The following is a 21,872-nucleotide window of genomic DNA, read 5'->3' as shown; positions in this document are numbered from 1 at the left end:
CTAAAAAATCAATAAAAAATAAATTAAACCCAATAGGATTGTTTTGCACCCAATAAGGATTATTTATATCTTAGTTGGGATCAATTACAAGGTACTGTTTTATTACTACAGAGAAAAAGGAAATCAGTTTTAAAATTCTGAATTATTTGATTAAAATGGAGTCTATGGCACATAGGCTTTCCATAATTCGGAGCTTTCTGGATAACGGGTTTCCAGATAAGGGATCCCATACCTGTATTATATAAGCACTGATAATATTATAGATGAGCTATAAGAAAAAGAAGCCCCTGTTCTTATATAAACATAGACCAATATAAAGTTATTTTTCAACTATAATTGATTGAAAATTAGAAAGACATTTATTAGAAAATAAACAGTAAACTTCCCTCTAGCCTTTCCTAGAGAGTTATTCCCCAAGTCAAGCTGCTTTTGGTGCTAGAAGTCTTTTAATTCCCTCCCTCTGATATACAGTGCCACTGAATATGTTTGCACCTTGTAAATACCTTTTATAAATAATAACCATAATAATAATAATGATAATGTTATACAGTTTTTTTTTGTTTACACTCAAATGTAAAAAGAGTTGGAGAGCAACACAAACATAAAAGAGTTCCTGGGGTGTCAAATAAGGGCCATTATTGGTTATTTGGCATTCCCTATATGGACTGACAGCCTACAAGAGGCTCTGGCATTACATCTGTTTTTTATGTAACTAAAACTTGCCTCCAAGCCAGGAATTTAAAAATAAGCATTTTTCATGAACCATGAGTATTTGCTGTTTTTATGAAGTACAGTCTCACTGGACATGTTAAGCAACAGAATATTTAAGTATAGTGAAACGCAGATTTTAGTTTCAGTAAACATTTGAGGTTGCTTCACACAATACGCCATTGAAGTATAAACTGTTTCACTTGAGAAATAGCTTAGTGACAGGATTGGATTTCAAAAAAAGTGTTGTCTTAATGCCTTAATTATTGGCATGCCTTCACAAAATGGAGCTGTTACTAGTGGGGAACCCCAGGGATCAGGGCTACAAGCTCAAAAGGTAATGTTGCTACTGGGCTAGGAAGCAGTCTGTGCCGCAGACACAAAGAATTGGAAAAGGGCTGCTTTTCCTGCTAAGACAAAGAACCAATGGCAATTTCAAGAAACAGATAAGAAACAGTGATCTTAAATTTAATGCCACAAATGCTAAGTAATGCATTTAGGGCATGAAACCCCAAAGGCAGATTACACGCTTAATGGAATTTTGCTAACAATGGAGAAAAGGGATTTGGCAGTTAAAACAATGCAGCCATAAATGAACCATCTCTTGTAGGGGACATTCACAAATGTCTATATTATTACTGATAGTCATGTTTTTTTGTTATGAAACATTCTCCAGCATAGGGACTTAACATTACATAAGGTAAACAGAACATAATCAGCAGCAACTGCCTATCTGGCCTACCGCTGCAGTGTACATATTACCTGCAAAGATGCTTAAAAGAGGTGAGAAAAAACCTGGATATTCTCTGTATTGGTGACTTGCCAAGACTGAAAGTGTAGGTGACAAATGGAGAGTAAAGGACAGAAGGGGGTATATACCTTTGTAGTAAGTGGAGGATATACAGTGAATAATGTACCCACTATTGTAAAATATAATTATGAGGAGTTCTGTGACTCTTTAAAGGCATAAGTACTTTTATACAGGTCATGGCACTCTGACATGCAATATCTTTATATATTACAACAGGGGGTACATTATTCATTATAACACACAAATTTCAATTGGTCATGTGACAGAATTTATATCACTAATGACCAGTTTTAACTGATGGCATCACTAAGCACTGGGATATATTTTACAGGATATTAATGGCTCTTGAGTTTTATAAAGGAATAATATGGCTGATCAACTGAAGGTCCAGGATAGGGGCTATTCTACTCACAGTGGAATCATGGACACCTCCAGGCATACCTTGTTTTCATAGATACCTCCAACATGTACCATATGCTGAGTGATGGATTAGAGTAATGCATCTCCAAAGACCTTGAATTAGAGCACATGTGTCAAACACAAGGCCCGTGGGCCGATTACAGCCCTTCTGGCTGTTGTATGTGGCCCCTGGTTACTCTGCCTGACTGTGCAGCACCAATCGCCCGACTGCGCTGTGACCGTACAGTATCTTAATAAAAAATCTTGGCCGGCGACTTAGCCTGTGTTTTAGATTTCAGCCCCTTATGTGATTGAGTTTGACACCCCTGAATTAGTGTATTAGCTTCAGAGCTTTCTTTAAGGGGTCCAAAAAGGGAGAAATCACAGAAAGCTAAAGTTTTATAAGAAAGGTGAAGACAGAAATATAGTAGGGCAACATGGCAACATGAGTGAAAGGAGTCAGGAGACAGGTTTGCCACCTGGCCGGTATTTCACTTGCCTAGCCGATAAAACACCATCCAAGGTCAGAGTCAGTATTACAAATTTACCAGCAATATACTTTTTGAAAAACAAGTAAATCTGCCCATCTGAAACTTCCCTTTTCTCCCATTCTTAACTAGAATACTTACCAAACCCCTTATGATTCCACATTTGACGGCTCTACCCCTTTGACATCATAGCTCTGCCCCTGTGATATCACTGGCCCAGCCATTTACGTCACAATCCTCCTCCTTACAGTCCTGCCCCTGTCCTGGCTGGTATAATTTCAATAAAAAGGTGCCAATTCTAGTTGCTGATAACTCTCAACCCTCAGCACTCGCTGACAAATGAAGGCTGTAAGAAAGATGGCGGTACTTGCATTTCTGCAAAAGCTTGAAAGCAATATATAGGCAATATATAGCCAACCAAGGGCCCTTGCTTGGGGCGGCAGCTTTAGATAGATTCATTTTCTTGAAAGAAAAATAAAAAACGACTTGTTGTGTAAATCCAGCACGGAAAAGCCGTTCTTTATATGATAGGGCCCTGCAAAGTCAGTTTAGCCCAATAAAGTTTGATTTTTTCCTGACATTTTCTTCATGAACCCATAGGGCAGAAGCTTTTCCACTCTATACTGACATATACTGAGAAGACAAGCTCAGTGTCACCATGTTAAACTTTTCCAATTCTACATTATTATTATTTTCTAGAGACTCTAATTAAGTTGTTCCTCCTTTGTTCCCTTTTACCAGCTTGAACCCTAATACATTTTTAGAGAAAAACAAGTATTTGCTGCCTGATTAAAATATAGACATTTTTAAGAGTAACAGCTTCATTAAAATGGTATCAGTCAACTAAAAAAAATGCAGCCCCCACTCTCATCCTACTGTTATCTGATTCCAGGATATTGCAGAGATGGATGTGAAACCCAACAGCCTCCCTATACTAAGGTTACTGAGCACAATCTACTATTACAAGACTAATTAACGAATGGCAGAACACTGAAAAGGATGGAACAGCCTGTCACTCTCTGAAACCTGCTGGCATCTTAGTAAAAAGGTTTCTTCCTGACCCATGAAGACTTGGCAGGGATGTGTAAACACCTGTATAGGCTGAATGAAATATACTGATAGTTCCTATCTGGATATCTTCTGATATTACAAGTCATTTTGTTACCAGGGACAGTGATGCTCCCCAACCAAGCAAGCTGATTAATTCTAAGGCTAGATTTTTTATTGTAGTGATATTTTATTGTAATACTTTTCATTCTATTCTGACCCACTCCTATTGATATTTCAGTTCCCCTCCAGGTATGTAAATCAACTGGCTTTGTTGACATTGTTTCAGGAGTCAGAACCAAGAGTGCAAAGAATGTGTACAACAATTCCATTAACATTTCTAATTACTGGATATTTGAAAGTTTCTTAGATTTACATTTTCATTATGTAAAAAATAATTTTGGGGAGATGGGCCTCATTTAACATGGTTATTTTCAAGAAAGAAACCTTTTAATTACTTGTACATGTCATATAGTAAGCTGAAAACAAATGTTTTAGTTTTCATACACATTATAATTCAGATAAATACAGAGGAAGCAGACCCTGTGGTTGCAGTACTGTTGGTGGCCCAATAAGGTCCTTATTAATGAGCAATTTTAATATTTATTATGGTAGGACTGATTAACGTACCAATGTTTTGGGGCCCTAAATTGAATTTGCTGTGGGGCCCAGCAATATAATAATATATTTATAATATAGTTATGCCACTGACACATACACTGTATTCTGAAATATATACTACTTTGATAAGTGACCCTTTCTATATGATTATATGTATGCAATAATAAACACCACTTATATGAAGGAAGTGCAGTTGTTCGTTAATTAGCATGGAGCTTGGGGAATAGGGAAATATGGGGAAAAAACAATCTTGTTGCAGGTTAACAGTGCAGATATTTGCATGAAGAAAATGAACATTTACCTCCAAACGCTGCAGAACGAGAGTAATAATGTCATTACAGAATAACGCAAGTTGCTGATCAGGAGCGGAAAGAGTTACAATTAACTGGCCTGGGAAGCTGGCTAAGGAATTACATGGTTTGTTTGTTAAATTCAATACTCAACGCTTCAGTACAGTCTGCTTATATCAGCACTGCTAATTTTTGCCCCAAGCATCAGCCTGCTGTTTTCTAAAGACATAATTCCCTGTATCTGTAACTATGAGGTTGATCGCACAAAAGCCAGACCAGGGAGAGAGTCAGTAGGCGTGGGTATGGACTGCTTAAGGGCTTTTTGCAGAGGTGCCTGTTTATGCCAATAGCACAGAAATAAATAGGAAAAAGAAACCAGCTGAAACCTAGATGAACTGCAAGGAGACGGCAGTGCTGGTACTAGACTAGACAAGGTTGGAGTGTGCATATAATGAAATTTTAATACACTACAGACTGAATTTTAAAACAGAAAGCTGTAATGGATAGATAAACCACTGACTTTTTTTTCTACCACTTGAAAAAAACATTAGAAGGCTCATGCTTTTTAGTTCCATTCTACATTCATCTGAAAGGACAAGAGAAGGTTACAAGAAGGTGGACATTGCAAAAGTCCCTTTTAAGATATATATTCCATTCCAAGACCTAACTGCATTTGCATATTTCTTTGCTATGGCTGGCATCTGCACATTATTTCAATTATATATCTAGTTACTACAGGTAAGGGATCCCTTATCCGGAACACTTTTCTCCAGAAATCTCCAAATTACAGGAAGGCCATTTCCCATACAGTGTATTTTAAGAAAATTATTAAAATTGTTAAAATAATTTTCTTTTTTTCTGTAATAATAAAACAATAAGTTATTAAGTTTTAATAAGTTGTAGGAAACAACACTGGTGGGCAAAACAATCCTATTAGGTTTATTTAAGGTTTAAATTATTTTTAGCAGACTTGAGGTATGATCCTCATCTGGCATAGTGATTCCAGAAACATCCCTGTGAAAAACTCGGGACCTACACATTCCAATAATGTATTCAGTTATTCGCTTTTTGCAAGGATTCTAAATACTTTTTGCCTCTATGGATTCTATGGATAGGGATCCATAATGACTTCTGGCTTGGCTAGTTGTTGGCAGCATGGTCTCCCATTTTTGGTCAGGGATTGACTTTATTTGATCAGGAAGGATGTAAAAATCCCACTAAGGGAATAAACATCTTCCAGTGGGTCTGTACATGCCCATCATATGTACAGTAGTAATAACTGGCCAAATTGTTAAACATGGATTACCTACTCACCTGTATGTCGATAGCTTTAAAGAAAAGGAATCTAGTAAACAGATCTGAATTTATAACATCAAGAACTATAAACACTGTTCTTCCGAATACATATTCTATTTATTGTAATCGTTTAGAGGCAAAAATCTCTATGAAGCAGAGTTCTGCCATTTTCTATCCGTTCTCCATTCAAAGTCCCCCCCCCCGAAACCAGTCTTTTGTGTCTAAAAGAGCCTTAGGTAAAAAACATGTATGCCCTACCCCAAAAGCCCTCCCTCTAATAACAAAGATTTTTCATTAAACATATGATTAATTCTAGATGCTTTTTTAAGTTACAGACCAATTTAACATTTTTTTTTTATGCAGTGTACTTTAACCTTTAACTTGTTCTATGCTGTTTATTGTAGTCTTTGCTATCTTGACACTATTCATTTCATTAATTCTGCCATATATGCATATCATAACGTCCGTGGAATCTAAAGCCAGAGATGTGACTGTTTCAATGTAAAATATTAGTAGCAATGGAAGGCTGACAGGCGACCCTTAGGAGCCTCTAGGCAAGTTTCTGCTTTATGCGCTGTGTAATAAAGCGTTCAACACGATTCATGGCAATCTGAGCCAGATATTTAATTTAGTATTTCATATGGGCAGCACTATAACAGTTTAATCTCAGATTTATGAGCCACAGGCGGTAGGTGATGCACACAAACCAAACAATTGGAAGGGAGGATGCCTGACAAGGTAACCCAAATAGGTTTTGAATCAAATGGATAAATTAAAAAATATCCTTACTGTATAAACCCAAATTTGTTAATAATAATAAAGAATGTGGGTTAATGTTTGATAGAGAGGACAGGATTAATACCAGAAGAAAAGCATTGTTGTTTCTGATAATTGTTGTTATGAAGTTGATAACATAGCTTACATGGTTATTCCGTTCTATAAAAAAGTGCATTATTAGTGTGTACAAAATACAATTCCTATAGTTACAGGTGAATGGAGTGGAATTCCACTGTCTATTGGTACAGCAGCCATGGTACATATTACTTTACACAAGAACTGTTCTAAAAAGGATGTGACAAAGTGTTCATACCCAGTTAGACCATTTTTGTTATGTGTTAATGAACCTGCACAAAGGGTAACTCTGAAGAGGCTGAAAGAGGACAGAGGGCTCAGGGGACATTTTCTTCCCAACAGGCCCATTTTGGCTTCTCTCTGCACCTGCTAAGCATAAGTAGCCCAAAATCTTTCAAACATTCACATTTGTGTTTAAATATTTATTTTATAACTGACAAATGTTTTACTGCTTAATATATGTTCACTTTTACATATGCTTATTGCTGTGCTTTCCTTATCTACTTTATCTAAAAAGCCATAAGCCGAGTAGCATTGTGTTATATTATTTTAAAACTTTTATACCAATAACTGATAGCCCAATTGACCCTCATAGATCATCCCATGGCATATTTGGCTTACCTAGAGGTTCTTTAAAAGCACACCTATCAGTGGAAAATTGTATACCCCACTGGCTAATAGAGCCCACACTCTAGTTGGGGGAAACAAAACCATTTTGTGCAAAGTATGCTCCTAACTGACACTATGCCACCAGCCACAGGAGGGAGCTCCCAGTGAAGGTGGTCATGTTGTGACACTGACATGCAAATAATACAGTTTGGCCATTATGCCCAGGCATGTGAGAAATACCCAGCTCCTCAGTGACAGCAGCTGCATTAAAATACAAAATAATCCTCTAATGTGCATAATGAGCAGACTGAGGCACTAAGTATCATTGGCATGTTAGTGTCACAACATGGCCGCCTGAACTGGAAGCTCCCTCTTGTTGCTGGTGGCAAAGTGCCCCTGCATTTTTTTTTTGCACAAAATGGTGTTGTTTCTCTATTAGCCTGCAATTCCAGTTGGGTAAACAATAGGTGCCCTTTAATGTGGCTAGGGAGAAAATACTGAGCTAGTCCTCTGTATAGACCCCAAAGCATCAAAATAGCCACTTCCCTGGAAAGCTACAGGGGTGGAATACCTAGTATGCTATTTAGTTGTTACTGGAGCTTACATACTTTATACATATGAGCAAGACAAATTCAAAGAAAGGAGATGATAGATAGATAGATAGATAGATAGATGATAAATAGATAGATAAATAGATTATATAGATAGATAGGATTAGCCATGAATTATTCAGTGATAAAGTAATGCTTGTTAAATATTTTATGGAAACATGTATTTTCTAAATGCTTTATAAGAGACTTTAACAGTGGTGTCTGTGTCAGGAATATTACATAATAAATATCCTTTTTCAGTTTTATTAGTTTTAAGTAGTACATGGTTGCCAACTGCTGCCCCGATTCCTGTGTCTGCTGGATATTCTTACAGCTGGAAACTCAGGATAGAGATTTTACATATTGTGAATGCAATGATTCCTTAATGCAGGGAAAGCATTTTCTTTGTTTGGTTACTGAGACACAAGTCTTTTTCTATATTATTTCTATATTTCTATACATCAATTGTGAAACCAGGTTCCCTGGAAAGATAGAAAAGACATATAGGGTTGCCACAAGGCTATTGTTTCAGTCTAGTAGGTATCAGACATAGGAAGGCTATTATTTTCACCAGAAAAAAATGGCAACCAAAGGAACTTTCCAAAAAGCTTTACTTCACTCATCTCTAATAGGAATAAAGTTGCCCTTCTTAAAACTCCTTCCAAAACTCAATGGATCAACTGTGTTATTGAATCATAAAGTATACATTCTCCTTCTTCCACTTCATAATGATGAATATTACTGACAGTTCTGTCTTGTCAATAGAGTAATAAAACCACTGGCTTATTTTGTTATTATTCCAGTGTCATCATTAAATAAGTCAGTCTATACTAAAACTTCAGCCTGATTTCCAACAGATGCTTACACAAGATCTTTCTTACTGTCTAGGGATCTTGCAAGCCTTTCAGTTTAATATTATCAGCACAAAACAAAGATGCCGGGCAACTTAGGTGACTAAATTGACAGATTAATTATCAATAAAATAAATTCACCCATACGTTAGCTGAATATTCTACTGTCGAGCCATGTATGTGAATGTTGATTGTAGACAATTGTGGAAATGACACATGAACTAAAAAGGACTCTAAAGAGATTGCAATTTAAAGCCACAACAGACACTGCAGGTAGTGTTCATTGATTGCTGGCCTACATGCAGTCATGCAGCAAAACAAACTGGAAGTAAAGCATCCCTTTAATCACAGGAACATACCATGTGCGGCAGTCTGCATAGCAAGATATTCTGACACAGCTGGGTAGGCTCTGGGCTTAGAGAAGGAGGGTTGCTCCAAGGGATTGCAGCAATTGCTTCTATAACTTCTGTGGTGTAGGATTGCTGGTGTGGAATGACCCAAATGAGTTCTTGTTATATGTGAACTCAGCTAGCACCTGCAAGCATTGCATTTATTTGGTATAGTGATCATTTTTTTCTGTTGCATCAATGCACATTCATAGGACTCATTTTATTTAAACATATGAGCAACATAAAACCATAAGACTTAAAGGGGATATATAGTCAAAAATCATAATCCTCGTGTGTGTTATATAGATGAAATTGAATTTTGCAATATAAACCCATTAAAAATTCTCTACCATGTTTTAATTAGATTTCATTTAGCATCTTGTGCTATTCGCCTGAAATAAGCTCTAATCACAGCTCCTGGAAACCTACAGGGCCAGTGGCCATCCAGGTAAGGAAGTGAAGCATGAGCAGAGAGTGAAACACGCCCACTCCTATCTTAAGCTGGCCATACACACCGGCTTTGGTACGATATTCGGTGCGTGTATGGTGACTCTGTGAGGCTGGGGTTTTACGGATAAGGGATCTTTCTGTAATTTGGATCTCCATAACTTATTATTTATATATTATATAAACCCAATAGGCTTGTTTTGGCTCCAATAAGGATTAATTATATCTTAGTTGGGATCAAGTACAAGGTTCTGTTTTATTATTACATCGAAAAAAGGAAATCATTTTTAAAAATGAGAATTATTTGCTTATAATGGAGTCTATGGGAGATGGTCTTTCTGTAATTCGGAACTTTCTGGATAATGGGTTTTCAGATAAGGGATCCCATACCTGTTCTTAATCCTATTTAAGACATAATGAATCCTTATTGGTGGTACAACAATCCTATTAGGTTTAATTAATATTTAAATTACTTTTTATTAGACTTGAAATATGGAAATCCAAATTATGGAAAGACACCTAATCAGAAAAAGCCTAGGTCACGAGCATTCTGGATAAAATGTACCTTATCTGAACTATGTAGGTAGGTAGGTTCAATCATTTGGCCTGTAACATTTACTTTATTTTGACAGAATAGTATTTTTGCCTTACATCCACTTTACAATATATATTACTGGCATAGAAAATTAGCACCTAATGGAACACAGGAAGATGAACTTCAGAAAGTGAAATTATAACTACCATATACATTTGTATTGTTTTGGATAATGAATCCCATACCTGTATTAATTTTGTATAATTGGTCTTAAATAAGTCCTAAATAACAGTAAGGTGATTTAAGGTGTAATTTACTTATGTTCCGGACTAAAGTGCAAAAGCACCAAGGGTCCCAAAAACACACCCCTTACAGCTTCAGTGACATTGCTGCTCCCTGCAATAGGAAGCAATATAATGCACATAAATAGGATAGTAGACGGCTAACGATTTTGGTACTGAAAGTAATGTCTCTGTGTTTCCTGAAAATACTAATATAATACTAATATATTCAGAGTAACAAAGTTAAGCCAGGATGTGATTTTCTACAAAGAGCTCTGAACATAATCAGGGGGTTGGCAAAGATTTTTACATTTGGGAATTAAAGATAATCTTGCTTAGTACTGTATATATTAAATGGAAATGTTTTAGGACACTCCCTAATGGAAAGAATTTGGAAGTTATTGTAAGCCCTAGATTTAAGAGCAGAGCTCAAAGCTGGCCACCATTAAATGGATCTTATATGCCTAAAGTGTATCCTTGATGCGGGATACATTTTAGAGAATATGTTCATAAATAGTAACTAAAGCAGGTAAACAGGCAAAGTACAAAGAGGATCAACTCAGTTAATAGATGTGACAGTATAGTTAAGCTGTATGGAAATTGTTTTTAAATATGATACTGATTCATAGATGATGATTTGATTTCCAATATATATTATACTATATTTATATCATAATATTGTTGTTCTTGGTCTCTTGTTATGATTATATAGCTAAAGAACAGCTTTGGGATGGAATGCAGTGAATAATGGCAAGGAACAGGCATTAACCTAATGACACATGCAGTGTTTTGCAGATGGGTGGTGAAATTCCTGCATACCCTATGTCTCTGTTTTTGAAATTTAGGGATGCACCAAATCCACTATTTTTGGATTCAGCACATTTTTTGTGCTTTAGAATGAAACCTTTTTTCTAATCTGAATTGATGCCCTTATGTATTCTGGGAAGATTTGTTGGTGAGTTAGGCACTAATTCATTGTATTTATTCATAATAATCATACCTGCCTTCCTTAAGGACCTCTTCTGCAATTGAAACAAGCATTATAAGAGCACCATGGTTCTCCAAAGAATGCCACATTTGATATAATGCAAATACACACACAGGCATCCATGCAGAAAAATAGTCATGTTTACAACAGAAACCTTACCCATGGACATCATCAGCATCACTGCACAAAAACTAGACATACCTCTACCTCTATCAGGGGCATCAATATTGATTAATGGTAATACTATTTTTGAGGATATGACCAATTAGACAGAATACACATTATATTCTACCTTTTACAACTGAGCTTGTGGTCTTTGATGTGCCTTTAACCAGAGCCATACTGGTTCTTTGATAATATTTCTATTTTTATTTATTCAGAGCTGTTATATAAATGTTCTTTGGAACATTTCTCTTGCCAAAGTGGGCCCACATTAGGGAGGAAAAAATGCTGGCACTGTATAAATAAATGATGATACATATCTTGTGCTACCAATCACTATTTCTGCATATGAAAGAAAGCAATGTAGAGGCAGTGATCATTCCATTTTTCCAAACATGTTAACCCAATCTGGGTCCCTTGTTTCAGTGCTAAAAATACACCTCCCGTAGACATCTACAGCATCTCAGAAAGTTTCAGGTGTGGTGTTTAAAGGAGAACTAAAGCTTAACTAAAGAAATAGGTTAGAAATATTGTACATTGTTGTTTGGGCTTCTGTACCAGCCCAAGGCAACCCCAGCCCTTTAGCAGGGAAGATCTGTGCCTCCAAAGATGCCCCAGTAGCTCCCCATCTTCTTTTCTGCACATGTTCTGTGCTGCTGTCACTTACTGAGCTTAGTGACCCACTCACACTGTTTATATATATATAGAATATAAATATATCAGTCTAAGGCTGATTAGTAATTCATTCAGATTCACATTACATGACAAATCTAAAACAAGGGCAATTGCATCAGAATTGAATAATCAGCCCTGTAGCATCAGTGTATATGAGAGACCATTTTCTGCTTGATAATTTGTGACAACCCCTAAGGTCAGCTTCTCAACAGCTGCTCAGAGCTCACTGAGCATGTGCGTGTCACTGACAGTTCTAACAGAATCCAAGATGAGGAGCTCATGTGACAACTGTAAAGACCTATATCATTACTAATACAGAGCTGCTGAAACTTTAAGCCAGTGCAGTCACTTCATATATGAAATATGGCATGTCTAGCCATATTCATTTTTAGGGTTTAGTTCTCCTTCAAGTAGTCTAGAGGTCTTGGAATCTCTTGGAGGGCCCCATCTTAACAGCAGGCCTCCAGATGGACTGCCCTGCCCTAGATGAAGGAGCCTTTCTGCATTTTCAAGGGACAATTACAAACCAGATATTTGGTAATCTCCTTTAATGGTAATGGGTACCGTTTCACAACAATTCCAGATATTGCAACAAATTCCTTGCAGTAAAACACCATGTGACATCAATGCAATGTACTTTATGAGGCAGGATTGTGTATTTTGTGGACACTGCTGTTGATGTGCAATCTTGCTGAGCTTTGCCTTTGTGGGAGTTATAGTGCAAATGATTTCAAATTTTGCTGCTGGGAATGTTTGATTCACAGAAGCAGAATGTTGTATTTATTGGTGTTTAATTGAATTTGGCATGATATTGGCCATTTCGCTAATTCGCCAGAATCAATGAACATGTTTATCCTGTGGGCTATCAGACTGTTTAAGGATTTTTGTGTCATTTTTAAGATGACAAAGATTCTGTTTTCAATCAGTTGAGGTTAATATAACACAACCAATAATAAGAGATCATTTGGGTGCTCCTGTGTATTTCATCTGGATAAAAACCAGCCATCTCTATTGTATACCTCTCAGCCAATTACATGCTCGTTCTCATGTCCTGAAACCAATCTCAACCACCATAAAACGCCCAACCTTCCCTTCCTCTTATCTACAACATGACACATAGTCAATAATTAGCAGCTGCTATCAACTGATATACTCATATATTCCAGAGGTACAGGGAACATCAATAGGATTCTAGGTCTTGGTTTTCAGTGTGTAACCTTTTTTTAAGTTTTGACATAAAACCGGTGTGTTTATCAAATAAATGTAACTTTATATTGTAATATAAGCAAAGTTCATCCTCATAACAAGTTTTTAGGTACAGATTTTTCAATGAGAAGCCAAAGGCTGATGCCACACGTGACGTTTTTCTGCTGTGTTTTTTCTCGGCCTAAAAACGCTGCACCTACGCTTGAAAAATCTGTGCTAAGGCGTTTTCTAGCGTATTTACGCTTTGTGTGGTTTGATTCGCGTCTTTTCAAGTTATTTCTATGGATGATGATATCAGGCATTTTTCAGCCGCCGGGAGAATTAGAAAATATGCAGCGGAAAAACGCCACGTGTGGCATCAGCCTAAGATCCAATATCCGCACACCAGAATAGCATAAGTAATTAAAAGGAAGGCATCAGCCTTTGAGAAACAGTGACTGCTAACCAAAAAACACCATTAAGTAGGTGACAGAAGGTGCAATAAGACAGACAAGCTCAGCCAGTTTTCAACTAAACTGGCAATATATCATTCCACTTTGGAACCAAAGGGATTTTTCAAGACTAAAATATGTTCAAATACTGATATTGATCTGTCGGGTGAAAGTGTGGTTGGCAGACAACTGCGTTGGTCTGTGTATGTGTATGGGCTCGCTATCATCATAATAAATATGGGCAGTTTACCACCATCATCAAATGAAACCACAAATCAGCTTCCACGTTGTCTATGCCAAGGATCTATGTCCAACACATATTAAAACAATAAAGGTTTACCTTTGCCCAATGTGCCATATACATTCCTAACAACCATGGATATGGTTTGGTTTGTTGAACAGCAGGTTTGTAAAGTTTAGTTAGCGGTCTAAATGCCCAAAATATTTATATGTGTCTTGTGACTCTGCCAATAACAAAAGAACAATCCTTTTCTTTCTTCCTTGTTATCTACTAGAACTAGTAGATAACTACTACTAGTAGTAAACTCATGGACAAATTCATCTTGATATGTTGTCAAGATATGTCCTAATAGTAGCTCCCAAACACAAACCCTTAGATTATTACTACATAAAACATAACAATAGTCTTGAAATGTGCAACCTGTGAGGACATGGGCGGCACAAAGCCAAATCAAATATGAGACACAAAGAAACAAACAGCCACTGATTAAGTACCTGGATCTGCACCACATATAATACCCTGGACATAGCCTAATATTATTTTAACTAGATAAAAAACAACCAGCTTTAAAGATTATTCAATAGCTTCCTTTTAAACACATATTTTCAGGAAATTTATGCCAACCCGAAGTTTCTTCTCAAGGCAATTTCGGCAACTTCGGCAAATCGCGGCGCCACATATGCCATCCCACCGGCGATTTACATTCAAGCCGGTGGGATGGCATTGCGAGGAGATGATCGCATGCGACAAGGGAGATTTGTCGCGGCGCAACTAATCTCCCCGTGTCACAGTCCTTAAATTGCTAAATAGAATGGAGTTAGGGAACCCATCTTTTTAGACAACATACTGTAAAACTCTTCCCATGAATTATCATTCATGGAGACAGCTGCGGGCTATATGCTATCAAAGAAGTATGGTGTATGTGTCATTTGAATCTCATATTACTATAAAACCTCATGATTGCATAGAACAAAAGGCAAATATACAGTAAGTAATTGCAACTTCTCTTCCCTAACTTGCTGGTTATGAATATCTCAGAATAAAGGGTTTATAGTACAGGTATGGGACCTGTAATCCAGAATTCTCAGGATTATCAGGTTTTCTAGTTAAGGGGTCTTTCCGCAGTTTGGATCTCCATACCTTAAGTCTGCTAAAAAAATAATTTATATATTAAACAAACCAAATGGGATTGTTTTGCCTTCAATAAGGATTCATTAAATCTTAGGATCAAATACATGGTACTGTTCTATTATTACAGAGAAAAATGAAATAGTTTTTAAAAAACACAATTATTTGCTTATAATGGAGTCTATGGGAGATGGTCTTTCCATAATTCAGAAATTTTTGGATAATATGTTCCTGGATAACAGATCCAATATCTGTAATGTTAAGCAGGGGTTATAGTTATTCTGTGCTGTTTTCTCCTTATTTATATACATACAGTACATACACATGTGGGGGGGGGGGGGGTGCTAGTCATATTGTAGCTTCAGTACACACTTTAACTTCCAAAATAAAGGATGATGATGTTTCACAAGGACTCAGTGCATGAGTTTATTTGGGAGACAGGGCACACACCATAAGTTTGATGTTTGTACAGTATACTGGATATGCACGAATACAGAATTAGCTGACTGTGAGAGTACAGCCCAGTGGAAAATTTACAAACATGAATTATGCAGCACTTAAAGAGATAATGACACCAGAATTTTTTTTTACATCTATTGTAATGTTGTCTTTGCCTTAAACATATTAAAATATATATTAAATATATTTGCCCTTTCCTTTACATTGCCTATCTGACCCACATCTTCCTCAATGAGGGGGCGGCCATATTTGTGTAGCAGGAGTCTGTTACCATTAGAACAGGGGTCTCAAACTCGCGGCCCGCGGGCCATTTGCGGCCCTCGGTACAATATTTTGTGGCCCGCACCAACGCCTTCTCAAAAGCAATGAATGGATCGCGATTTTTATTGCGATTCAAGGGATAATGCAAGGCACGGCGGGCGGGAGTTGCCGATTGCGGAAATGACGTTATGCCATCATAACAGTTATTATGGGAAGACGTTCTGTATGCACAATTAGCTGCTAAGGAGCTAATTGTGCACACAGAGAACGTCTTCCCATAATAACTGTTATGATGGCATAACGTCATTTCCGCAATCAGCAGCTCCCGCCCGCCGTGCCTTGCAATTATCCCTTGAAAGCCAATTTTTTGTGAAATCCCTTATGCGGCCCAGCCTCATCCTGACTTTGCCTCCTGCGGCCCCCAGGTAAATTGAGTTTGAGCCCCCTGCATTAGAAGCTATAACTGACAGGCTGAGAGGGAACAGTCAGCTTGGCAAAACAGTCAGGTTTAGGAAGTAACAATTATTTACAAAAGCAACTGTATCACTGAAAAAAATAATCAACATAACCTATAGGTATCTTTTAATGTACATTCCTATTTTGAAGAGTAGTTTTTTAGTGTTAGTATCACCTTAAAACCTTTATAACCCTCAAGCTGTACATTCTTAATTAAGGTGGTACAATGAAACAAAGAGGTGTCAGTAGAAGAAATATGACCATCTTTAACCTTGTGTTCAACAAGTAAATGATGATATAAATGGCATGCCCGAAAACAGGCCCACACCATCAAATGCCAAGGTGCCCTAGTAAGATGCTTTAGGGGGTACAGTAATTAAAGGAGCAATGTTAGCTCCTGGACTAGTAACCTCTAGCAGCCAATCATGTTTGCATTGAAACAGGTGACCACCAGTAAATGCTAACTGCTATTGGTTGCTATGTGATACTTAACAGGAGCATAGTTTGCACCTAGGATTACATGATTCCCAACTTTGGGTGTTACCTGTGTAAGTTAAAAGGTAAAAGGAAAGCTCTCTGGGCAGAATAAGTAGCAGCCCCGATATGGACATAATAGGAACATGCTGTTAAAGATAAATAAAATGACTTATGCCTCAGGGCAAAGAGTGATTTTTTCCCATTGCTTTTGCAGAGAATGTAACAAATAGTTTCACCTGGCAGTAACAGTAATATCTAGAGCATTAAAGCAACAAATCTTGCATGCTGAATTAGCAGGATACAAAATAATCAAAAGCAATACACAAACAGGTCTGTACATAGTATCAACATAGTGTCCATAGTTTTAATTTGGTTATTACTTTTAAGCCTCCATCTTGGAAACAGAAACACTCAGTAATGTTGCTGATGCTTCACTGTTCATATTTTTCAAGCTACAAACATATACTGATGCTAAAATGAAATAATGCATTGAATGGGACATATCTAGATCACAGTCACAATTTATTTGTCACTATGCAAACCACTGACATGTTAAACATAGAAGGGCTGGTAAGATGCTGGTGCTACAATATAAAATGCCCTATGAGGGCAAGCAGAGTACTAGATTAAGGGCCATTTGGAAAAACAGATTAGAATGGTAGCATGGCAGAGGGTAGTAGGAGTCACACATTTCTGAACCCTTGAGAAAGCAAATTACTGATTACTGGTTCTTACATTATAATTTTAAGAATCTAACTGGCTTATTTATGCAAATAAATATGCATAATACATCAAATCTTTCTTTATGTTGTTTGGCAGAGTTTTATAGAATACAAAATACAAAAGGTTGATAATTTCATGACCTTGCCATTGCTTGCAAGCTAAGTTCTTAATAGTGGGGCACTAAAACAATCTGCTGTTATGGCCCACAAGGCACTGCTGTGGCGAGTACCAATAGACTTGCACCTATGCTTTCTAGGGCTGTGTTTAGGCACATGTGTACTTAATACCGTGACTAATCTCCCAGTATACCTGTTGGTACTACCTGTATTTAACTGCTGTTAAGGTAGGCCCAAGGTGTCAGGTTCCCTGGTGGAGCCTAGTTGCTTCTCTGCTGCTGTTAGAATACAACTCACAAAATCCCAAAGGCCACAGGTGGGTATTTAAAAACATAGCACAATCTTTGTTCCATTGGAGCTTAAATGTGAATTGTAACACGTCCAAGCCTTAAACCCATTGCTATTGATTTGCAGCAGTGAACATGGTGTTGCTTTTTCAAACAAAGAACTCTGATAGAAGAAGGGATGCAAGAGACAGATCTGTGTATGTGTTTCAGCACAAGCTTTCTCCCTGCATGTCAAACAGCCAAATCACAAGTGTCAAACCCAAACTGAAGGCATAGTCCTGGGCCAGAGCTTGAGCCTTTGTTCTTAAGCAACACTTATCAATAGTCACTTCTAATACAAACACTGGAGCGCTACAGCACCGAGAGCAATTAACTGTTTTTATTTTTCCATTGTCTTTCATAAGGTACCATCCACACAGATGTTTTGAAGTGCACCCTTCACCCAGGCCTACAGCCCTGTACCCAATGTAGTGCCAGGAACTCACAGGGCAATGATCAACACTACATTGTGTATAATCCCTGAACCTTGGGAACTATTGCCCTGCAAGCCTGCCCACACATCACATTGTATTCTGGGCTCACTGGGTGTTTGGTCCCTTATTGCTAAAACCTAGATCCTTGGGATTCAGAGGAATACAGCTCCTATGGCACCTAGTGTACACAGACAATGATCCAGCATTATGGAATCCTGGACACACCCCAGGTCACATCCCACTGACAACAGAGCATCATTGTCAGATCCCACTCACAAGCATATGTAGCAGATAAGCAGCTGGGAGTGGGCAGCTGGGCCCCCCATTTACTTTGCTCACATGATGAACTCCAGCAGACCCTTTACCTTATGTGACCCCCCCCCCATACCCAGTAGCACACATGGGCCCTTACCTGCTCTGGCCCCTGGAAGCAGATCCTGCACTGCGGGGTTCTCATGCCACTGTCAATGCTGCTTCCCAGGGACACAGCGTCCAGCGCAGCCCCAATCCGCCCGTCCTTCTCCTCCAGCCCCAAGCTGCGGGTTCTGGGGTCGGTCCCATAATATTCCTCCTCGTCGTCCCGGGAGGAGCAGTCCGCAAAGGGCGGCCATCCGCAGCCCCCAACCCCGAGCCCACGCATGGCCTGGCCCGGCTCCGGCTCGCTTCTCCCGGATCGGGTTAGAACCAGAACCTTCAGTTCATTGAAGAACATGCGGAGCCGGTACTTAAACATCATTCACCGGCAGGTGGCCCCGGGGCCCTATGGGTTCCGATGCTCAGTTTGCCAGGTCCCAGGAGTAAAGGCATGGATTCAGCCGGTCCGACTGGCCCTCTGATGCCTGTGCTGCGCTTCCCGGTGCCAGGGAGGGGGGCGCACTGCATGGGGTTAGCTCAGTGCAATGCAGGGACGGTGGGGGCAGGAAAACACTCGGTGCCCCCCAGTAACCCTTACAAGTTGGGTGACACCCTGGCTGAGTGCGAAGGATCCAGGGCACAAGGGGCAATGGGGCTACAGCCCTACCTTCCGTGCAACTGCACAATTGTTACATAAAGGGTCAGACTAGGAGGAACCGGCCAATGGCATTACAGCCCGGATGCCAAGGTACCAGCCAAGTGGGCACAATAAACCGAAAGCAGCGGGTAATGTGCCAGAGCATCCGGGGTTAAACCCACTGACTGCCCCCGAATGCATGGGAGGGTGACAATGTATTACCCCCGGCCATCCTTCCATGGGGCTGCTGCCTCCAATAGCCCCAGCTCTAAGGATACACAGCGCCCAGAAATGAATTTACACCAATCAGCGACTGGGGGCTAAATCAGCTGCCCCCAAGGATCGATCAAGCCAGTATCGATGTTGTGTATAATCCAGCGGGGTGGGAGCACATATATCTATATATGCACCGTTATCTCCAGCCTTCCGAGCCTTCTGCCTTCCCTCCCCCTTCGCTACCTCTGCTCTCTGCCTCCGATGCAACACACAGGGCTCCTCTATTGTCTCAGCAGCAGCAGCAGCAGCAGCAGCAGCAACAGCAACCTCCCCAGCCTCCTGCTGGCTCTCCCCATCCACTGAGCCCGGGTCTGGGAGCCGCATCACCAGCCTCCTCCCGCAGCCAGATGGGCAGCCTCCTCTCTGCAAAGCGAGCACAGCCAGCAATGGCAGTTACAATGGGAGATGCGCTGCAATACAAACACACACACAATGCAACACACACACACACAGTGCAACACACACACACAGTGCAACACACACAGTGCAACACAAACACACACAGTGCAACACACACACAGTGCAACACACACACAGTGCAACACACACACACACACACAGTGCAACACACACACAGTGCAACACAAACACACACACACAGTGCAACACACACACACACAGTGCAACACACACACACAGTGCAACACACAGTGCAACACACACAGTGCAACACAAACACAGTGCAACACAAAGTCATCTGTTTTGCAGAGGGGAAGCCTCAGCCTTGTTCTGTCATTCACATCTGTGTATATTTGCAGCACACACACTGACACAGGGATATACAGCTGGATTCCTTACCATTCATTGCCTTTTGTGTCGGAGTGCTGCAGTCCCCATACAGTCACAGATAAGAAGCCTCCATAGATGTGTGTTTTATTGCACTGGGAGCGCTGGCAGGAATAGATGGCTAGAAACTAAGGGCTGGATAAATATGGCTTCTGCTTCCGGTGTGGCATGTTAAATAAAACATTTAGTGTAGGGAGAGAGTGTTTGTGCGCTGCTGGGATGCAATGCCTGCTGCTGCTGCTGGTGGTGGTGCTTCTGCTGCGCATCTGCAGCCGCTGAGGGGATGTCAGGGGGCCTGACGTGTGTGAGGGGCGGGAGATGTGAAAGGGACCGGCGGCCAGTGAGTTGCCTACCTGCCGGCCTGGGCTGCTGCTCCCCTGCAATTGTAGGGTGGAGAGGAGGGGCTGCTGCTGGGAGTCGTAGCAACAACAGCTGGAGGGGCATCAGGTTGGACACATTGAGTGGAGAGATAGACAGTCTCTCTGGCACAGTTATTTCTAGTCTTGCTCTTGTGGGGAGAGGTAATGTCATGTCTGACTCTGGGCTTACAAAGGCCCAGGCACATATCATACAAATGGCCAAACAGCAACACTCAGGTCCACTATAAAGCACTGGTACAGCAGGCAGCCACATATAAATATTGCCAGTCAGAGCTTGGGTTATGGTGCTGCCCTGGGGCAGGTTGGCCAGTCCCCTACACCAGTATAGTGTAAGAGTGAGGGATCCTGGGACAGGGGCATAGCTACAGAGAAAGCCCACCCTACAGTTGCCAGGAGGCTCAAGGGTGTATAGGGACCAGCAAGGCCCTAATTAATGAGCAATATCAATATATTGTGGTAAAAACAGGACCCTAAATTGAATTTAGTATGGGGCCAGGTAACATCTACATTATGTGACAGAGTGGGGCAGTAGTCAGTGGGCAGTGAGGTCTCTGGCCCTTATCAAACCCCAAAGGTCACAGGGTCTGCTTGTTACAGCACTGCCCAACATAATGTGCAATTGGATAGTCTCCCTGTATGAGAGCATTTGTAAGGTCACAAGAAATGAAAATCCATTTAAAGGAGATGTAAGCCCAAAATTAATATTTTGCCTAATGAAATAAAATATCCATCTAAGCACCTTTCCAATATACATTAGTAAAAGATTCCTAATGATTGTAATGTAATTACTTTTGAAAAAGTACCTTCTGTTCTGACTATTGAAACAATGAGTCAGAGGCAAGGTGAATAACAGACCTGGGAGAAGCTGGGAACTCTTTCCTAAACCATTTATAAATGTTGGTAAGGGGAGCACATCTGCCGCAGTCTCATCTTACACCAATAGGTGGCACAGCATCGCTACTCAGTGTGCTACAATCACTAGGCCATCTTTCTTTTGAATGCAGATATGATGAATGTATAAACAATAAGTAGCCCTGCAGCAGATGTTACATTGCAACACCCAGCACCCACAACAGTTATCCTTTAACATGTTATATGATTGGCAGGGAAATAAAGCTCAAGTGTGTACCTATACCCGGTAT

The 21,872-nt window shown here is 39.7% G+C and overlaps 1 protein-coding gene across 2 annotated transcripts in view; it reads right to left on the bottom strand.

The window, feature by feature from the left end:
• The window catches only part of marchf9 (membrane associated ring-CH-type finger 9), a 97,800-nt gene extending 77,179 nt beyond the window's left edge, over positions 1–20,621 (bottom strand). Inside the window, exons 1-2 of one of the 2 annotated variants that reach the window (XM_012956375.3) lie at positions 20,363–20,621; positions 18,710–19,927 (exon numbers count right to left, since the gene is read on the bottom strand). In XM_012956375.3, coding sequence (XP_012811829.1) covers positions 18,710–19,033 — 324 coding nt within the window. In that variant the 5' untranslated portion in view covers positions 19,034–19,927; positions 20,363–20,621. 2 annotated transcript variants of the gene reach the window in all.
• Positions 20,622–21,872: the final 1,251 nt, after the last annotated feature.

Source organism: Xenopus tropicalis, chromosome 2 (assembly GCF_000004195.4).
Source record: "Xenopus tropicalis strain Nigerian chromosome 2, UCB_Xtro_10.0, whole genome shotgun sequence".
Classification (NCBI taxonomy): Eukaryota; Metazoa; Chordata; class Amphibia; order Anura; family Pipidae; genus Xenopus; species Xenopus tropicalis.
Note: the sequence above shows the minus strand (reverse complement) of the source record. Positions and strands in the feature narration are given on the sequence as shown.